The sequence below is a fragment of the Urocitellus parryii genome, chromosome 10 (genome assembly GCF_045843805.1).
Source record: "Urocitellus parryii isolate mUroPar1 chromosome 10, mUroPar1.hap1, whole genome shotgun sequence".
Classification (NCBI taxonomy): Eukaryota; Metazoa; Chordata; class Mammalia; order Rodentia; family Sciuridae; genus Urocitellus; species Urocitellus parryii.
In genome coordinates this window covers 77986963-78008267 of record NC_135540.1, presented here as the reverse complement: position 1 = coordinate 78008267, position 21305 = coordinate 77986963, and the positions used below count along the sequence as shown (strand labels likewise).

At 40.1% G+C, this 21305-nt stretch overlaps 1 protein-coding gene across 3 annotated transcripts in view; it reads left to right on the top strand.

The window, feature by feature from the left end:
* Gpat3 (glycerol-3-phosphate acyltransferase 3) overlaps positions 1–21305 on the top strand; it is a 59371-nt gene that overhangs the window by 8615 nt on the left and 29451 nt on the right. For 2 of the 3 annotated variants that reach the window (XM_026411946.2, XM_026411945.2), the window contains exon 3: positions 2297–2363. In XM_026411946.2, coding sequence (XP_026267731.1) covers positions 2297–2363 — 67 coding nt within the window. Of the gene's footprint in view, positions 1–2296; positions 2364–21305 lie in introns of those variants that run through there. The other variant, XM_026411948.2, reaches the window with a different exon arrangement.

Below are 21305 nucleotides of genomic sequence, written 5' to 3'. Positions count from 1 at the left end.
GTGATCTTTTTTCCGTGTGCACACACATGCTTGGAATTTCTTTGGCTGTCCAATTTCTTCTTACGACACCAGTCAGATAGGATTATGGCCCACTCTAAGGGCTTCATTTTAACTTCATCATCTCTTAAAGACCCTCTCTCAGTCACATTCCGAAGTAAGGGGTTCGAGCTTCACCATATGAATTTGGGGGCTATAACTCAGCCCTTAACTGCCACAAAAATACCAATATTTTCCATCATATGAGCATGGGGTAATTGTTCCAACCTCTGGAACTACATTTATATAAAATATAAAATCATCTGCATACAATTAAAAAGTCAGTTCTGAGGTAAATAATGCTGGATTGTAAAAAAGTAAACTATTATAAAAACAATATTCTATTTTATCATATATTTGGCTTTTTTTCAAATGATAATGGGGTCCAAAGCTTTAAGTAAGAAACTATGGAAATTAACCTTTATCTCAGTTGAAAAAAGATAGGAGTCCAGAGTTTGAGAAACCCTGTGCCAAATCAGCAATATCTAAAATGATGTAGCCAGACTAAGACCAAGTCTAATTGTCATCAGTGACTTGCCACTTGAAGCTGGAAGATCAGGCTTCTATTTATAGGTGTTTCCTGAGCGTGCTGGCATGTGCCCTCTTGGCTTTTTAAGTTGTTGTGCAGGGGTCCTGGTGGTCCGTGCCAGAATCCTTGACTTTTGTACTTATGCTTGGGCTATTTATTCTGTCAGTTATTTTCTAATTTATTTTTTTTAAAAAAAAACCTTTCAGTTTCTCTGCTTTACACACCTGTCTGAGCCTAGTAATAGGTTTTTGGAAATACTAATAGTAATGGTTTTTGCCTTGACGCATTAATAAATGCCCCTTCATGGGTACTTATATTCAATTATAATTATTACATAGCTTTTTGCCTCTTATTTCCCCCCCACTTTGAAATCAAATTGTAATCTTCTAGATGTCATTTGAATTTGCTTTTCTTCTTTTTATTCTGTGTTCTGGGGATTGAACTCAGGGCCTTGCTCATGCTAGACAAGAGCTTTACTGCTGAACTATACCACCAGCCCCTAATTGACTATTTTTATTATTTATTTATTTATTCATTTGTGGTACTGGTGATTGAATCTAGAGGGGCTTTACCACTGAGCCACATCCTTACTCCTTTTTAATTTTTTATTTTGAAACAGGTTCTCACTAGTTTGCTGAGGCTAGCCTTAAACTTGCAATCTTCCTGTCTCTGTTAAATGGGACTGTAGGTATAAACCACTTCTCCTGGCTAATTGGCTATTTTAAAACTAAAAGACAGCATTTGAGGATTCTCTAGAATACTGAGTTGAAAAAATTCCCTTGTGCTTTTTAAACTCTGATATTAAAAGGTAAATTTTAGAAATACATAAGAAATGTATAAAGAAAAAAATTAAAAACACATCTCAGTATATTTAAATAAAGTGAGAGTTGTTTTTCCAATTATTAAATTCTCCTAAGCCTGTAGATCCTTATAATCATAACATTTTTTCCTATGCATCTTAATAGGTCAGTAATTAGGTGGACAGATTTTGTTTTTTATTTAGTTAGTGATTTCACTTACTCTTTGTAGCTTTCTGAGTCTATGCTGCTTCTTTCTGTAAGCTGTTTTTTTTTTTTTTTTTTCTCGCCCTTTTTCTTTTCTCTTTTTTTAGTACCAAGGATTGAACCTGGGGCACATAACCACTGAGCCACATCCCCAGCCCTTTTTACTGTTTATTTTGAGACAGGGTCTTGCTAAGTTGCTCCAAGCCTTGCTAAGTTTCTGAGGCTGGCTTTGAATTTTCAGTTAAGCCCCCCCGGATTACAGGTGAGCACCATCATGCCTAGCCTTATTATTATGATGATGATGGTGAACTGGGGATGAACTCAGTGATGCTTTACCAGTGAACTACATCCCTTTTTATTTTGAGGAAGCATCTTGCTAAGTTGCTCAGGGCTTTGTTAAGTTGCTCAGCCTGTCCTTGAACTTATGATCTTCCTATTTAAACCTCCTGAGAAGCCACTGAGCCTGGCTCTGCAAGCTTTTCTGATTCCTCTTTGAACATGTCTTGTACCTGAATGCCTAGTTTATTATGAAAAGAATCATTATACTTTGTGCCCTGTGTTTAGGTCTTTATGCGTGTAATGTCATTTAATCTTGACAGCAATCTTATGGGATGGGAATGATAATTCTCATTTTATAATAAGGAAACTGAGGGTTAGAAGGAAGGTTTGAGTAGTTTACATTGTGTCTACAGAAGAGTTAACATTAATACTTCTTGTTTTTGAACAGTGGGCCACATTACGAATTGAAAAAGGAGCTGAGAAGGAGTCTGTTCTTAAAAATTCAGCTTCTGTTGGTAAGTCTTTCTTTTCATTATGATCATTAAAATATTCACATTGGGTAGGTTTATATTTTCCCAATTTGAATGTGAAATATACAGAGAGCGGTGCTTTCCTTAGGCCTTGGATTACTTAAAATTCTGTCCTTAATGCAAAACAGCAGCTGCCTGAGTTTGGGTTGACTTAATTTAATTTATTCTAATTTGTTATATAACTTTTTATCATGAAGGTGGTGATAAGTGTTATAGTTCATTTATATGTTCTTATTACAGGTATTGTATAGGTGGTGTTTTAGTTTCTAAGGGTGTGCATTTGAAGATGGCTTCCTATGGTTATAAAGATAGAGTCAATGGTTTAAAAGTGTTGGTGGGGCAGTAGTAGTCAGTTTTCATCACTGTTACAAAAGAAATGAGGCAGGCCACTCATGAAAAAAGAGATTTATTTAACTCACAGTTCTGGAGGCTCAAGGGCATGGCATGGGAAGATCACCTGGTCTCTAATGAGGAACTCATGGTGGATGGTGGAGCTCATGTGGGTAGAAGGATCACATGGTAAGACAGGAAGAAGGGAGAGTGACTCAGGGGTTAGCTTCAAGCTTTTATAACAACTCATACTTGTAAGAAGTATCATGGGGGCAGGGTGCTATGGTACATGCCTAAAATCCTAGTGACTTGGGAGGTTGGAGCAGAAGGATCCGCAGGTTTGAGGTCAGCCTCAACAATTTATGAAAAGGAAGGGGAAAAAAAGAACTACTATGGAGTTGCAGAGGATTATCTTAATCTCTTCTGAGGGCAGCACCCTCAGTTGACCTAGGACCTTATAAAGTTATATACCATCTTAGCACTGCCACACTAATGACCAAGTCTCCCGTACATGAAACTTTGAGGGAACACACTTAAGCCGTATCCAAACATAGCAGGGCTTACTGAAGTACCAGGGAGTTAACACTTATAATTGAGGCTTTATTAGCATCTTATTCTAACTTGAGTTCCTCAAAGTATGTTCCTCAGAATAATACTTTATTGCTAAAGGCTAATGGTAAAAGTGTACATGAAATAAATAACTCTCAGCTGCTGGTGTAACTCAGTGGTAAAGTGTGTTTTTAGAATATGTTAAGGCCTTGGGTTCCATCCCCATCACCAAAAACCCCCAACATGGCCTGAAATAGTGATAAAGGCTCAGAAAAGTCTTGTAATAAAGAAAAGTGTTTAATTTTATTTAACATAACATTTATTAAACTTTTTTGACATGATATCCTTTTCCCCTGTATGACTCCTGTTAGCTTCTGGTAGGAGTTAACTAGCAAATCAACTGGGCCAGGCAGTCCTTGTCTTTGCCTTTGTCCAAAGAAACCCTTTCATGCAGGGTAAGAATTTTAAGAATTGTTAAAGACATTCAGATCAGAGTATTACTGGCACAAAGGGAGAGGTTCTTAGGGGGTCCCCAGTACAGGTTCATGGCCACCTGAGCAAAGAACTGAGCAGGACACAAAAGGTTGGCAGGCAAGGCAGAGAGTTACTGAAAGTGAAGAAAACACTTTGAGAGAGCAGTGTGGGCAGAGCTGTGAAGTAGCTCAAGGCTCTGTGTGTGTGTGTGTGTGTGTGTGTGTGTGTAGCTCTTTTTTATTGGGCTTTTCTAGCTCTCCCCTCTCCCCTGAGTGGATCTGGGATTCATGGATACCTTGTTTGACAGCTGAACCTGACATACTTTCTTCTCTCCTACGCATGTGTAAGTTTGTTTTTCCCCTGGACAGAGGGGCAGAAACTGAAATGCTAATGATATGTTAACTAGCAACAAGTTAACTTTAGGTCAGTACTTGTGGCATGCCCAAGATTCGTGACTTTCCCTTCCTGGTCTTGAATTCCCTTTCAAGTCATCTTGCTTCCTCTCTTTAACTGCGAGATGGCCCAGTTTCCCCTCAGGAAAGGGGCTTCAGGTGAAGCGTCATGAGGGCCCCAGGTGGACTGGAGAGCCCTAAGGGATGGCCCTTTCCCCTTGCCTTGCCTCCTACCTAACAATAGTTAAGCAATAAGAAAGAAACAAATCCCCAGATTTAATTATAAAAAGAAGTAAGCCTTTATGTGTTTATAAAAAGTAATGTAGAAAAGTTTGTGCCTCACTGATTTAGGATTAACAATTATCATGCTTTGTCAGACATTTCACTAGAAGGAATTTATCTTCTGGAGGCTTGGCTGAAAGGAATTGTAGAAAATTGCTGTAACTTGTGGAAATGGCAAAGTATTTGAAAACATTTGAGCCTTTTTTGTGTAATTATTATTCAGATGACTGAAGCAACTAGTAGAGCTTTAGGGTGTATGCTTAAACACCAAAGTACTACTCCTCTAACATTTTATCAACCTGGATCTTTTTGACTATATGCGCTCCTCCGTTCGGTATCTAGTAGTTCTACTGCTAGTCTGTGGGAACACTTTTAAATGTGCATCCTTACTAATAAGGAAAGAACAGCCAGGTGTGGTGGTGCACACCTGTTATCCCAGTGACTCGGGAGGCTGAGGCAGGAGGATTGCAAGTTTGAGGCCAGCCTCAGCATCTTAGCAAGGCCCTCAGCAATTTGTCAAGACTCTTTCTCAAAATAAAGAATAAAAAGGACTGGGGATGTATTTCAGTGTTAAAGCATCCCTTGTGTTCAATCCCCAGTACAGGAAAAAAAAATGTTTAAGGAAAGAACAAACTTTGTTGCTGGTTTTCTGTTGTATTTAGTGAGACTTTGGGCTATTATTGATCTTGTGAAATTTTATGGGCCCTATGCTTTGGAGTGGTTGTGGTGTATGACTTAGGCCATGAATTAAAAAAGGCACATGGTATTTCAATTTAGTAGGTTAAATGGATTAAAAAAATAACTAGGTGTAGGTATCCAGAAGCATAGGTTTAGGGTTTTTTTTTTTTGGTTTTTTGTTTTTTAAATACTAGGGATTGAGCCCAGGGTACTTTACCACTGAGCTATATCTCCAGATCTATTTTTTATTTTTATTTTGAGGCAGGGTCTCACTAAGTTGATGAGGCTGAACTTGTACTTGAAATATTCTTGTCTCAGCCTCTTAAGTTGCTGGGATGATAGGTGTGTGCCACAATGCACACCTGTATTTTTTTTTAAAGGCTATGTGGAGGTGAGGACTTCATTCGGACTTTCATCTACTGGGTTATTATTATTCTTATAGTCATACATCTGCCTTATCTATTTTTGGTCTTTGTGTTTTCCAGGAAAGAGTGGACATGAACAGGAAGAGAAAATATAAATTATAATAAAATATAATGGTTCAGAGTAAGGCCAGTGTCTACAAAATTTGTTATATTTCATTCAGAGTAGCTGCCCTTCTTGTTAGCTGATAAAATTGGGAATTGACTCCCAGTTATTGAGCATCTGGGATAGCTAAGGTTGTCACAGGATTCAAAGCCAATTAAGGTACAGTCCCTGTGGGAAGACAGGCATCTGACCATCCATTGTGATAAATGCTGAAATAGGTACATAAACAAAGGACAATGAGATCTAATTTAGGCTCTGATCTGTGCTTCATCCATTTCTGTTAATCCAAGAGCCGTTCATGCCATGCACCTCGGCTCCCATGCTGACTCCACACTTGGCCAGCCAGGACTTGTGCCAGTTGATAGCCTGGTATTTGGAGTCGATGGAAAAGTAGTGTCACAATCCTAGACAGACCAATAGAGGGTGATGAAATACTGCACATTTGTGTGCTTGGCTGGTGCAATCTTCCCTCTTGGGAGCATCATGTCTCTGTACCGCAGCCAATGATAGCACAAGTCAGTGTTGAGCCAGTTAGTTTAGGCAAGGGTCACAGGCTGGCTAGCGGACCCAGGAGTTCAGGGTGTGATTTTGAATGATACAGTCCCAATAATAGTTTCTGAGAGGCAGATCTTGTCTAGACAGGGAAAATCATTATTTTTATTTTCTACATACACATAAAACATTCCTTCTGTTGCAATTTTGTTTAATGAAGCACATATTTTGAAATATATTTCGAGCTTCCCTCCCAAGTCAAATCCCTCTAGCACTATATTTCTTCTGGGCTTATCTGAAGCCGGGCTTGGTGGCACACACCTGTATTGTACCCTAGATGTGCAAAAGAGCAGCATGGTAAGCTAAGGCAAGGAAAGAGAATGCTGGTGGTTTCTTTGCTGCTTTTCTCGACCACTGTCACCATACCAGCTAGAGGACAAAGGCATCTATTTGGACCCAGGGACGGAGTACCACTGAACGATCCGTGCAACTTTTATTTTAGTCTGCTGTAAATGCTGCAAGAGACTTTTAAGAGCTGCCAGCCTCACTTTTTGGGCACCTGATTGCCAGGATACCATTAAGCTTAAATCAGCACTTTTGATTAAAATTGTAATTATATAATGAATTATGAAATTTTAGTTAACTGGAATTACTCAGAGAATTCCATCATAATTGTATTGTACCAGGACGTTGGAGTTATGACCAACCCAAAATCAACAAGCATGAATAGGCCTGCATTTTACCCAAGAGTGATTCATAAGAATAGAAATTACTGTACATAGGCTGGTGGTGCAGTCATGTTGGCCTTGCTCCCAGGAGTGTGACTCTGGCTCGAGTGGGCACTGTTGGCAATGGGAGGGGCAGGCAGTGTCCAGGACCCTCCTCCAGCTGCCACTGCTTGTGAAGATTTGGGGTCATGTGGCCTGCTGTTAATTTAGCCCCTGTGCTAAATTTCTCCTTCACCTTGTACTTCATGCCTTCAGGCTCTCCCCTTTGCCTACCCAAACACTCAGAAAGAATGAAATACTGAGATGAAATGCTGTTGTTATACCCAAATGTTGTCTAACATTTCCTTCTAATTTTATGTTTGGAATTCTTTCTGTGAGGCATTTTACTAACTCATAGCTAACTGATAGCTTAAATACATTGGTTACAATAACATTAATAAGCTATTTTAGATTCACAGAAAATGTGGGATAATATTTCGCTAATAGACATTTGAGAGATGTTGTGTTTTTGGTACTAGGGATTGTACCCAGGTGGCTTAACCACTTAGCCATATCCCCATTCCTTTTTATTTTTTTGAGACAGGGCCTCACTAAGTTACTGAGGCTGGCATGGAACTCAAAATCCTCCAGCCTGAGCCTCCCAAGTCGCTGGGATTACAGGCCTGTAATACTGTGCCTGATATGAGTTGTTTTTTAAAAACACTATACAGCAGCCAAAATGGTTTAATTGAATTTACATGGAGAAAACAAAGTAGATAAATTTAAAGCAGTGTTAAGACAGCGTAAAAGGAATAATATAACATTTATTTAAAATTTACTACCACAGGGTTAGGGGTGTGGCTCAATGGTAGTATGCTTGTCTAAAATGTGTGAGACCCTAGGTTCTATCCCCAGACCACTCCCTTCAAAAATTAAAAATTTACTACCAGAAATGGATTATGCAAATTTTTAGGTAAGTACAGACTATGTATGGAAGTGATATGCACTACGTGAGAGTGGTTATCTTCTTAGGAGGAGAGGAAGAGGTGGTAGGGTGGGCTTTAACTGTATCTATAATTTTTTTTTCTTTAAAATGACCTAAGCAAACATAGCAATGGGTATCTTTTTTTTTGTTAAATTCTTATTCTTTTGGTTAATCTTACACTTTAACCATAAAATTAAAAACTCGGCCAAATATTTAATTTGACAAATGGAACTAGTTTTATATGAGTGGAAAATAGTTGCCTGTCTCAGGGGAATGATTTGATTCTTACCTGCTCCAAAAACATACCTTATTCAGTCTTGGCAGTGCCTGGAATTTAAACCTAAGGAACAAAGCAGTTCTTAGTGGAAATATATTACCTCTTAGAACTAGATGTTTCTACCTCAACATTACAGACATTTTGGACTGGAGGGTTCCTGGTTGTAGGGAGAAATCCTCTATGTTGTAAGGTGTTTAGCAGTATCCCTGGCCTCTGCCCACTTGATGACAGTAGCACTGCCACTATGACCCCCTGGGGTCCAATCTTCCTTTCCTTTCTTCATCCACCTTTCATACAGATGTGAGCAGTAGCTTTTAGAATACATATTTATCAAGTGGTGCCCACTATAATTTTAGTATGATTCATTTTCTCTTTTTTATTATTATTTTATTGAGAGACAGATCTTGCTGAGTTGCTTAGGGCCTTGCTAAGTTGCTGAGGCTGGCTTTGAACTTGATCTTCGTGCCTCAGCCTCCTGAGCTGCTGGGATCACAGGTGTGGGCCACTTCACCCAGCTCTAATATGATTCATTTTCTAGCAGAATGTGATTTTTGGTTTTTGGTGGCTGGTTTGGGGAAGGAAGGAAGATATGGGTGGAGGAGCTGTGTGAATAGCAGGTAAGCAGAGAATGCTAGATAGTATACAGGAGGTGTGTTCCTTAAGGACTTGAAAAGCTTGGGTGGAGGTTCTAGCAGGGGAGTCAGCTCTCAATATCCTTGACGGAAGAACAGTCCTCCTCTATTGGGGAAGGTCATCCTCTTTGACCTGGTGCGCAGCCTCTGGAGGGATGTAATGGAGTAGTGATAGAGGGAGGGAACACTCACCTAGTCAGCCAGATCAACCCTGGCGGTCAATGGGGTGACAGACATTACAGCCAGATCACCTTTACATCTGGTATGTTCCTTAAGAAAAGGTGGAGACAGGCAAAGAAATCTTTCAAACTGCACCTCCTAATCCATTAAGAATATATCATCTGTGTCTAGGTCACATCCTCATCCAAGAGACTTTCTTATATGTACTCTGTGCTTGTTATGGACTAAAATCTGTGCCCCTCCCCCACCCCAACTGGATATATCTGAAATCTTTACTCCCAACATGATGGTATTAGATGTTGGGTCCTTTGGGAGGAAATTAAACCATGAAAATGAAGCCCTAGTAAATGAGGTTAGCCCTTATAAATAGAGCCCAGAGAATTTTCTAGCTCCTTTTTTTTTCCTCCACTATGTGAGAGCAGTGACAATACTCAGAACTATGAGAAATAAGTGTCTACTCTTTATAAGCCACTCAGCCTATGTCTCTTTATTACAGCAGCCTGAACTAAGATGCTGCTCTAAGCCTTGGTTAAGTAAGTGATAGCATTTGCCTCTGACCAGTGATGAGTAAGCAGGATGGAGTGGTTCCAGTAGGAAAGAAGGTGAAAGGTCAGGTCAGTGTAATGGTATTACAGCTGCATTGTGAAGGGATGGGTAGGAAGAGAGTGAATGAAGCCCTAAATCACAGAATGGAAGTCTCCCATCCTGGAAGAACAAATAGGAAGTCCATAAAAGGTACTCTGTATTATTTTTTAGGTTGTTTAACCTTTCATAGAACAGCAACATGGATGGCATACCCTCTCCTCATCCCTATTTTCAATGAAATTAATTAAATAAATATAACTAATATAAGCAGGTTTTAAATCTTTGGTCTATAAGGGGGCCCATTTAAAATCAGAAGGCCACAAATGTTTTCTCTTCTGTGTCCTGCTAGCTTGTTAAGCAATTTCCTCCACCCCAGCTTCCCACAAGCCATCATCTCATGCTGATAATGGAAGCTGAAACTGCCACCAAAGGCCTGGAGCCAAAAATCAGAGAACCAGAACTGTGACATCTCCAGCTAGCACAGCCTGGCTTAATCTACCCATGTATTTCCTCGCCTTTTGTTCCTGTGAATTGCAACATTTCTCTAGGATGGGTGAAGGCAGATTAGTTATCCTCCCAGTTTGGGCCAAATGGTGATTACATTCATGTTTTTTTGTATATAATGTTGTCTTATTTCTGATGTAGGTGGATGGCCAAATCCAATTAGTTAGGATCCCAGCAGCCTCTGGTCTGGGCCCTGATGACTTGTCCTCAGCACTGGTGACTGGAAAATTAGATGATGATTTAGCTCCCTTAATCTCAGACCCCTTAGTAGTTTGGAAAAGAGTACTTACATCTCAGAGTGGGAGTCTTGGAGGTTTGAACAAACGGTGAGAACAGAGGGCTTAGAAATTAATTGACAGTGGGAAGACAGTAGGATCAGATGGTGGTTTTGATAGTCCACTCAGGAGTACAATCCCTGTTTGAGAAGTTCTCTTTGCTGTTGAGAGGAGCAGTCATCTCAACAACTGTTCACCCAGTTGAAAATCCAAGCTGGGCACCATGGCACACACCTGTAATCCCTGTAGCTCAGGAGGCTGAGGCAGGAGGATGGCAAATTCAAAGCCTTCCTCAGCAACTTAGTGAGGCCCTAAGAAACTTAATGAGACCCTGTCTCAAAATAAAAAATAAAAAGGGCTGGGGATGTGGCTCAGTTGTTAAGGGCACCAGGGTTTGATCCCTGCTAGTCAAAAAGAAAGAAAGAAAGAAACTCTAGTTGGTCAGTTTAGAGGTATGGGTATTCCCCAAATAACCCCCCTCCATCCCTTATGATCATTGTCCCCCCAGCCCCGAAAAAATGCTAACCCAAAATTCAAAGTTTCTCCATTTGGTTGCTGTCTTGAAGCAAGAGCCTATTACAGGAGTCCTAGGCCAGATGCCTGATTTGGGGGATTCCCAAAAGCCAGGTCTGCCTACTTACCCCCAAAACCAAGCAGAAAGGTAATAGTGAAAATCAGTATGGCCCCTCTGGGGAGGCAGAGTTAGGTCCAGTGTCAGTACTGTTTTCTGAGTGCTGACAGGAGCTTTAGGTTTAAATAGAGGAAGAATTGGTGGAGGAGGCTGGGGGCACGGGTTGGTCATTCTTCAGTCTGGTTCTGGAGTTCTTATCATCTGTGAGTGTTCCTGGAGTTCTGGGCCAGGGATCTGACTCCAGGGATCCAACAAATCAGGTCTGGCCACTTACCCCAAAACCAAATGGAAAAAGTAATAATGGAAAGCATAAAATCAGTGTAACTGCACCAGGAAGAGGAAGGGACTCATGTTCTTAGGGAGGATGACATGAGTGAGGGGAATGTGGGGCAAGGGTTGGAGGCTTATGTAGCTATAGGCTTTTTGCTGCTGGCAGCGCAAGTGATCTTGATCAGGTGTGGCCTGCTCCATCGTGACCTCTGGATTGGTAAGGCTGGCCTGTTCTCTGAGAAAGTCGCTGTTGCCTGGGGGCTAGCTTCTGTTCTTCGCTAGGTATTCATTCATCAGACTCCATGTTTCTGTAATCCAGGGTGACTCAGAGCAAAGGGGTCAGGTGCAAAATGGAGGCAGATGGCAAGATGACAAGCCTTTATCCCCTTTTTAGTCACCCATTAACATTTGCAGGCAAAAGTGAAGTCTCTGTCTTGTTATGAGGGAACTTTGCAGGATGTGATCCTAGAAGCTGGTAATTCAGTTCCCATGAGATGATTTCTCCTGCTGTTCCTGGAAGGTATAAGAGAACCCTGCAGAGTCCTAGGTGCCAATCCAGGCATCGGAGATGGGATGTTGCAAATCTTGCCTCTCAGTCTTCTTATTTTTCTTTTTGATCTTAGAGATTGAACCTAGGGGCATTTACCATTAAGCTACATCCTCAGCCCTTTTTATTTTAAAACAGAGTCTTGCTCAATTGCCGAGGCTGGCCTTGAACTTGTGACCTTCCTGCCTCAACCTCCTGAATTTCTGGGGCTATCTGTGTGTGCCACCATTCCAGGCTTGCCTCAGTCTTGAAGGGGAACAAGATAGGCTAGGTCAATTTAGAGCTAATAACCTTGTATTACCAGTTTTTAGGTGAACATTCCTTAAATGATTAACATGCTGTGTGCAGAGTTTAGCAGGCACCTGAAGATAAATACAGAATGAAGGCAGAGATGTTAAACTTTATCCTGCTTTTAGTCATCCATTGGGCATCTTCAGGCCCAAGTAAAGGGTCACTGCTTTTAGCAAAATTAGCTTCCCTAATTCCCTGTTGTAAACCTAGGATTACTACTAGTAGTTATTACCACCCTTTGTTGAACATTGGCCCCACTGTGCAAAATTATTTACAAGAAAGAAATCTTATTAATCCTCATTTTACTGATGAAGAAACAGGATGTGGAAGTTCATACCAGATCACACTACTAGTCAAGTAAAGCCTTCTTCACTTGTTTGTCTGGTCAGTGCCTTCTCATTCTCCCATATATCACTGAGGTGATTCTTCTATCAGTGGAATCTCCTTGGCTGAATGTGGCTTTGTTTCTGTGACCTAAGAAGAAATATGTGTTTGACACATATCCCCACATTGTGTTCCTGGCACTTAGCTCTTAAAACCCTTGGAATCTATAAAGTACCGTGTGTCTTGATATATGCTAGTGAGATGACATGGGGACTGGGGCTCCTTGCAAGAGGAGCAAGCTCACTGGACTTGTGCTTAGACAGACTCCTGTCTTGAGGTAGGTGGGAAGAGGCCAGTGAGGTCTGCATGTCCTGGGGTGGGTAAAACCTTAGACAGTGGCCTTCCCTTTTCTTTGGTGGCTTCAGAGCAATGTCATGGGAGTTCCACTACATACCTTCTTCACTCACTTTTCCAGGTCACTACCTGGTTTTCTAGCCTCTCTTTCTCAAAACTGTTTTCTCCAAAACTTGGAATAATAAAGAAGAAGGTCCCCACCCCACACCTCGCCCCCAGGATTGAACCCAAGGGGTACTTATTTTACTGAGCCACATCTCTATCTATCTATCTATCTATCTATCTATCTATCTATCTATCTATCTATCTATCTATATTGGTACCGGGATTGAACTCAGGGACACTCCACCACTGAGCCACATCCCTAGTCCTTTTTGTATTTTATTTAGAGACAGGGTCTCGCTGAGTTGCTTAGGACCTCGACAAATTGCTAAGAGTTGGCTTTGAACTCTTGATCCTCCTGCCTCAGCCTCCTGAGTCAGTGGGATTACAGGTGTGTGCCACCAAGGCTCCCGGCTTAAAGAAGAGCTTCGATTGCCTGGATTATTCAGTTTCCAAAAGATTCTCCTAAAGTAGACCTTAAAAGTCTCTTGTGACTTCTGGGGGAGGGTTTCTTGGGAAGGATGAGTGCAAAAGATCTAGAGGAGAGTGGGTGTGGCCTGCAACTCATCCTTTCGAACCCTGGTGTTTCTCTCTGAGATGGATTGGCCTCCTCTGGGCCTCTCTAGCACTCAACACTAGAGAAGTACCTGCTTGTTTTACGTGGAAATAGGAGTGGACCTTACAGCATGAGGATGCAGGGGACAACAGGCAAATTTTGTGGGTGGGATACTTTGGCCCTTTATATCTACATTCACAGAGAAATGTATTATATGCAGTGGACGGTAAAGTTGGAAGAACATTGGCTACATGTCTTCATTATTTTTTTAATATTTTAATATTTTTAGTATTTTTGGAGATTACACACACACACACACACACACACACATATAGAGAGAGAGAGCGCACAAATTACACCCTTCTTCAAGTTATTAGAAAAAAACAGAATTATAGGCAATGATATTGTCCCTTTATGACCAGTAGCATTTTCTTGGCACACACTCTCTCTCTCTCTCTGGGTGTAGGTGTTTCTGAGGATTAATGAATTCCAGAGACCATTTCTGGGTTTTTTTTTTCTATTTTTTTTGGGTCTTATTTTTTTTTTTTTCATTTCTGTTTTTTTTTTTTTTTTTAAGGAGGTAAATCCCAGTGGCCCCGGAGGCTGAGGTAGGATTACAAGTTCAAAGCCAGCCTCAGCAATGGCAAGGTGCTAAGCAATTCAGGGAGACCCTATCTCTAAATAAAATACAGAAAAAGGGCTGGAGATATGACTCAGTGGTCAAGTGCCCCTGAGTTCAATCTGGTACCAGGGGGAAAAAAAAAGGAGGTTAAGACTGGACAGCAAGTACAGGATTTTGCTATATGTAATTAATAATAACCACCTACTTAATAAATCACACAAAGCACTTACAATCTTTACAAGGGGCAAGTGCATGTTTCTCTTTTCTGAACTTAATGTTCCTTTTGTTGAGTAGGTTGTGTTTATCAGTGTATCATTTATATCCCTTCTTTCTGCTTCTGCAATGATGTTAGCACCAATGTGCTCAAAGACATTAACTTCCTCATTTTAAGTGACACATGTTTCCAAATCAGTGAGTGCATTTACTTGCCAACGAGTGGGTGACCTCACATGACCCCCTAGCATGGGTTGTGATGCTGGAAGGCATTGCAAAATCTCAGCGTGTGGGTGGCCATGGTCAGTTTCCAGTGCCAGGCTGGCTTCCTATTCAATGTGCACAAGATCTCTAGCTGATAGAGGAACATGGGTAGCAGGGGTTTTGTGCAAAGAAAGAAAAAAAAAAAAACCCTGGTATTTTGTAATCAGTGAAGATTAAAGAACTAATATACTTTTGGGTTTTCTTTTTTCCTCCTTTTGGACAAAAATAAGGAAATAAATAAATAAATGAGGGCACTGCTTGCCACTGCACTCTTACACTCAGAGGGCAAGCCAGCCTTTATGTCCTTTAGTTAAGCCTGGCAATTTTAGAAACTGTGAAATGATTTTCTGTAAGTTGGATGTAAGTTGGTCAATTTTTTGGTCTTTGCCTAAAATCTGTTAGGACAGCCTGTCCATTGATTAATGAATGGATTAATGAATTCATAGGCTCAAGGAGAATAAGAAAGAGGGGAAAGGCATTCTACTGATTGAAAACAGATTAATTTTAGGGGCATCAGATGGAAAAATCATAAGAAAAGGCAGGAAGAAGGAGAGTTTAGGAAACATTAGGTGCCTACTAACTGAATTTGGCTGGAGCTAGGGTGAGTGAATAAATTGGAGGAGGGAATCGAGATGGGATATTCAGGTTTATCTTGCATCCAAAAGCCTTTGAGTGAATGCAGGCTAATAAATGAACTCCTGTGCTGGGATGTGGCTCGGGGTGGAGTGCTTGCCTAGGATGTGTGTAGGCCTTGGGTTATAGTCCCCAGCTCCAGGGGAAAAAGAAAAAAAAAACTAAATTAATTCCTTAGATCAGGGATTTCAAAGCTTTGAGAAGATGAATCTGGAAGTTTTGTGGAAGTGAGATTAGACAGGAAGAGGATAGGGGTAGTGGCTAAAGGAAGGATGGTAGACAGGAATTCGTTCTGGAAAGGAATGGGAGCTTGAACCTGAGCAATGGGATTGTTGCAGAGATAGATAGAGTTTCCAAGCTGCCAAATAATGTAGGAGCCTTGAGGAAGAAGTCAGGACCTTAGATGCACATCTGGGAGTTGTTTGCAGTAGGTGAAATTTGAAATGATAGATTGATTTATTTGTTTACAGTGCTGGGGCTCAAATCCAGGGCCTTGGGCACACTGGGAAAGCACTCTCCCATTGAGCTACATCCCCAGCTAGAAAGGGTGGATCTCATGAACTCACAGAGGATGAAATGTTGTAGGGACAAACGAGGCAAGACAACGAAGATAGCAGGAAACAGTTTTATTGACTGCAGCCAGGCTCAGAGGGCACAGCTTTTGCTATAATCAATTAATCCCCTAAACCCCAAGTTCAGGTAGTTTCAGAGTTTTATACCCAGTATGTAAGGAGAGGGGCTCAGAAGTTCGCAGTCTGCAGAAATTCACATAAAAGCACCTTTTTCTTTCATTGTTTTGGCAAGTTAACCCTTCAAGGACAACACCTGAGAAGGGGAGAGCTTCTTCTCCCCTTTCTTTCCTCCTCCTGCCAGCTGTTACCATGGAGCCCAATTGGTAACTTATCTTAAAAATGTAGACATCTCTGTGAAGCCCAGCTCAAGGCCAGAGGCCTTGTTTGCACATTTCTACAAACTACTATAATGGATACGTTTGTGAAAAACTAGTAAGGGGTGTCCAGCACCTGGAGTTCTGGTATCTTCTCTGCTAGTAGCCAAGTAAAACTAGGGTGACACGAAAATGTGAGGTTTATCTACATTGACTCCTTTGCAGAGACTCGTTTGCTGACAGTCCCAAAATCAGCCATGGTGAAGATTTCTGGAGAAGCCCAGTTAAGACTTTTCTGTGGAGAAAGGGGGTGCCACCACAGAAAGACCTTTACAAAAGCTGGGGAAAAGTTATAGAAGGGAGCAGGAAAAGATAAATAAAGCAGACAAGGATCAACCATGAAAAATTAAGAGTAAAGGGAAACAAAGAAGGATAAAGTTCTGGGTATTTTCTCTTTCCTCATTCTTTTGTCCACTGACATTTTTTTTGTGTGTGCTATATTTTTCTCCCCCAAATAAGGGATTTTGTTTGTCCTCTTCAGGAAAACACTGAATGCCTTATCTGATGTAGAGGGTTATTAGGGTCTTCTAAAGCTCACCTGGAAATTGTTGTATTTTTGGTTAAGATTGGAAATGAAAGGGTGACTGGTTATGTGGAAAGTGATGATAATACAGTTTGACTTGTTCCATTTTTACCATTCTGACGACATGCTGAGCCATCAGACTATGTGGTTCTGAGAGAGTGAACAGATAAACACAAAGGATATGTGTGTGCAAGTTCTTGTGTTAACTATTTAAAGTGGGGCTTATAATCCTTTTAAACATTTTTTTGTATAAATAATAAATTAACTTGGTTCAGAATTTAAAAATCTATGATGAATGTTGCTTCCCCCTCTTACTACCTCTACCTGATACTAGCTTCTTACATCTTTCTGGAGTTTCTTTGTGCTATTCCATACAGGCTGTTACAATGCAAATGTCTATTATTTTCTTAACTTCCCATCGATGAGCATGACAAACAATAAACACTGTTCTGGCTAGGTGCAGTGGCACATGACTGTAATCCTAGCAAGAGGCCGAGGCAGGAGGATCTCAAGTTCGAAGCCAGCCTCAGCAATTTAGTGAGATCCTACCTTAAAATAAAAATAAAAGGGCTGGTGATGTCGCTCAGTGGTAGTGCACCCCTGGGCTCAGTCCCATGCACACACAAAATAATAATAAAAATAAGTGTGAAAAATTCTTGTGCTGTAAGTGGCTTTCCATGATATTTTTTTTCTTTTCTGATACATACTTACATATTTTATCTGTAGATATTGATAGTTTTGCCACTTTGTATCAACCTTGGTTTAATTTTATTTTTCAATTCATACTTTCTTTCTTTCACTTGTGTGGACTAATACTCTGGCACAGTGTGGAATAGCATAGTGATAATTGGTGTTCCTGCTAGGGAAGGACTTCCTTGTCCTGTCTTCCCAGTAAGATTCCTATTGGCTTTGGTCTGTTTTCCTTCTTCTTCTTCTTTTTTTTTTTAATATTTATTTATTTATTTATTTTTAGGTGGACACAATATCTTTATTTCATTTTTATGTGGTGCTGAGAATCAAACCCAGTGCCCCACGCATGCTAGGCAAGTGTGCTACCACTTGAGCCACATCCCCAGCCCTGGTCTGTTTTCCTTCTTAACTAAGCACTTCTTGATTCTTGTTTTGTTATTTTAAACCAAGAAAGAATGCTAAATCGGGCTCCTGGTGGTGGTGATGGTAATGGTGGTACACAAGCCTGTAATCCTAGGGATTCAGGAGGCTGAGGCAGAACGATCCCAAGTTCCCAAGTTCAAGGCCAGCCTCAACAATTTAGCAAGGCCCTGAGCAACTTAGCAAGACTCTGTCTCAAAATAAAAAATAAAAAGAAATTTTAAAAAAGCTGGGTATGTGGCTCAGTGGTTAAGATTCTGGGTTCAACCCCTGATACAAAAAAAAAAAAATAAGTTGAATTTTGTATGCTTTTTAAGTATCTCTGATGATTAATAGATATTATTAGCTTTAGCTTAAGATCCAGTATGGTGAATTATGTGAATAGCTTCTTAAATATTTGAATAATTTTACATTTATGGGATAAACCATATCTCACCATGATATGATGCTGGAAACTATCTGCCAAAATTGGAGAAAGGATTCTTGTAGTGATCTTTTTACTTGAGATTAGTTTGTTGTTTACCTATCTATCTTCCTTCTCAGTTCAAAGTTTTGATAGGGTTCCCTATAAAAGAGTCTGCGTCTAGTGTTTATTGGTTGGTTGGGGTAGGTATGTAATTTTTTTTTGCCCCCACAACATCATTTCATCTGTGTAAATGATTCTCTTTAGAGTGTTCATCTCTTGATGTCAGGATTAGTAAAATGTCTTCGGTAGAAAATTATCCATTTGCCCAGATTTTAATTAAACTTATTTGCATAGAATGTTGTGCAGTTGTTTCTTCTGATTTCTATAACTTTCTGTTCATTTTTTTCTTTATGCATTTTTACTTTGTGTTATATGTGGGCTTTATCTGCTGCACTTTATCCTTAATTGAATTAAGTAGTAAATAAAATAAAGTGATTAAAATAAACTTTGTCCCTTTTCATGTAGATACAAAAGTTGTAACTGAGAAATGTGCCAACTGGGCCAACATTCCTGGGGGGAGCACAAATAGTTTCATAACTATAATGCTTTTTTAAAAAATCAGCAATTATGGTTGAGCCATCATGATGGAGAAGCACCCAGACAGACCAAGGGAGACATGTATTTTGAGCGTATTTCATGTATGAGACGATCATGATAATTGTACCGTTTTTTTTCCTCCCCTTTTCATTGTATGGATGTATCATAAAGTAAGTCATGGTTCAGTTCTTCTAAAGCAGCATTCCTACTACATGAGACCGATGAATCTTTTATGTATTAATTTTTTTTTTCATTGCACATTGTCACTTTGTCATCCTTTCTACTCCTCCTGCTTTCAAGATTAGAGAAACTTCAAACTTTAAAATAACACTAAAAACACCTAACTGGCAGCAATCCTTTTAAAAAATGCATGCTCTTTTAAAATTTTTGGCAATGCTGGGGATCAAACCCAGGGCCTTGTACATGCTCCACCATGAGCTATAGGCACGTGCTCACCATTGGCTATACCCACTGCCTCTAGTACACAGTAGTACATTGCTAATAAACTATCAAGTAGATAAATAATAATAGGCGAAATAAGCAGAAAGATGTTTAATGTGTGTTTGTGACTTTATAATGTCTAATACTTATTATTCAGATGGTTCTCTTATTTTAAGTATTTTTCTGGAATTATCTGAATTTGTAGGGCGAATGGTTTAACAGATCTTTTTTTGTATCAAGAAAATGACAATGTGATTCAGAAGTAGGGGCAAATCTGAGTTTTGCAAGACCCTGAAGTGGATGTAATTTGGATACCTTCTTTAAATTACTACACAAAATTAGGTATAGCACCTTGGTGGGGGCCCATGCAGGTTAGAACCCTGAAGTTTACCCTGGCTAGATTCATGGTCAACCTGTCTTTGGCAGAAGACCTTATACTCAAACCTGGAGTCATGGCTGAGGATATAACAAAGTTACTTAATCTCCTTGGACCAAAAACCATAGGGCCTATTTTTTTTTTTGGTATGGGGGATTGAACTCAGGGGCATTTGACCACTGCACCACATTCCCCATCCCTATTTTGCATTTTATTTAGAGACAAGGTCTCCCTCAATTGCCTAGCACCCCCATGTTGCTGAGGCTGGGTTTGAACTCACGATCCTTCTGTCTCATCCTCCTGAGCTGCTGGGATTACAGGCGTGCACCTCTGTGCCTGGCAATAGGGGCTATTTTTTTTTTTTTTTATAAGCCTTGACTGAGTGATAGGGAGTGAGAAGGTTTGAGTAGATACCACAATAAGAACACCAACAAAATTAAGGGTGATTATCCTTTCTAAACCTTGACTATTCTGCAGATGCATAGGGAAGCCACTGCTGGTTTGGAGAAGATTTAAAGAGAAAGATACTGGTAGGACATTTTTGTACTAATGTTACAGAGTCCTAACTTGGACAGAACAGCTTCCTCAAACTAAGACCTGAACTACAGAATTTAGGGGCTTTAAAAAGGTGTCTTGAGTTATCGTTTTCTGGGACAGATAATTAAATGTTAAAGTGAATTGGTAACAATGCATATCCAAATAAATATTATATACAGGCCACATACAAGCTTGCCTGTATTAAAGTTCTCCTTCTTTACTTTTTTTTAAAAATATTTTTATTAGTTATTGATGGACCTTTATTATTTTACTTAATTGCTTATATGTGGTGCTGAGAATCGAACCCAGTGCCTCACACATGCTAGGCAAGCTCTCTACCACTGAGCCACAACCCCAGCCCCTCCTTCTTTCCTTAATAGTAGAAGAATACTGTGAAGAACTGTTACTCAGAGCTTTCTGTTTGGCAAGGAAGATATGGGGATGATATGGATTTCATGGGAAAGATTTTAAATATTTGGAGTTTGTCAGAGGGCAAATGTTGACCAGCTTGATGTGGAACTTAAAGATGTAAAATATAAGGAAGCCAGGTGCAGTGGCTCATGCCTGTAATCCCAGCAACTTGGGAGACTGAGGCAGGAGGATCTGAAGTTTGAGGCCAGCCTCAGCAATTTAGGATGCCCCTATCTCAAAGAATAAAAAAGGACTGGGGTTGTAGTTTAGTGGTAAAGCACCCCCAGGTTCAATCTCCAGTCCAAAAACCAAAAAACCAGAAAGTTGAGGAAGCATTTGGTTTTGTAGTCACAGAGTTGGTTTCAGATCCTGGCTCCGTTTTGCTCTGGGCACATTAGTTAACTTCACTGAACCTTAGTTTCCTCATGTATAAAATGGGGATAATCGTAGGATTATGAGAATTACTTTTCTGCATGTGTCAAGGGCTGGCATGCAGCCTGACATCTGGAAACTTGTGTAAATGTCAGCTGCCTTCTAGTTTAGGAAGGAAGGTATTAAAGTATATGTGGGGGAGGATAAGTATGATTGGCTAGGGTCTCTGAGATTATAGCCAGAAATTTGGAAGACTCTCAAAGTAACATTTTTCCCCCTGATTTTATGTATAACTTGCATACCTTAAAATGCACATGTTAATGTTCAGCTAGGTGGATATTTACATATTTATAGATCTATGTGATTACCGCCCAGATCAAAGATAGAAAGCACTGATCTCAAAGTTCTCTTAGTTCTCTTTGAGATCACAGTGCATATCCACGATCCTTCAGTCCTAGTGCTCATCTCTTTTCTGATCTCTGTTATCGTTCTATCATAAAATTTTTGAAATTCAAATAAACATAATCATAC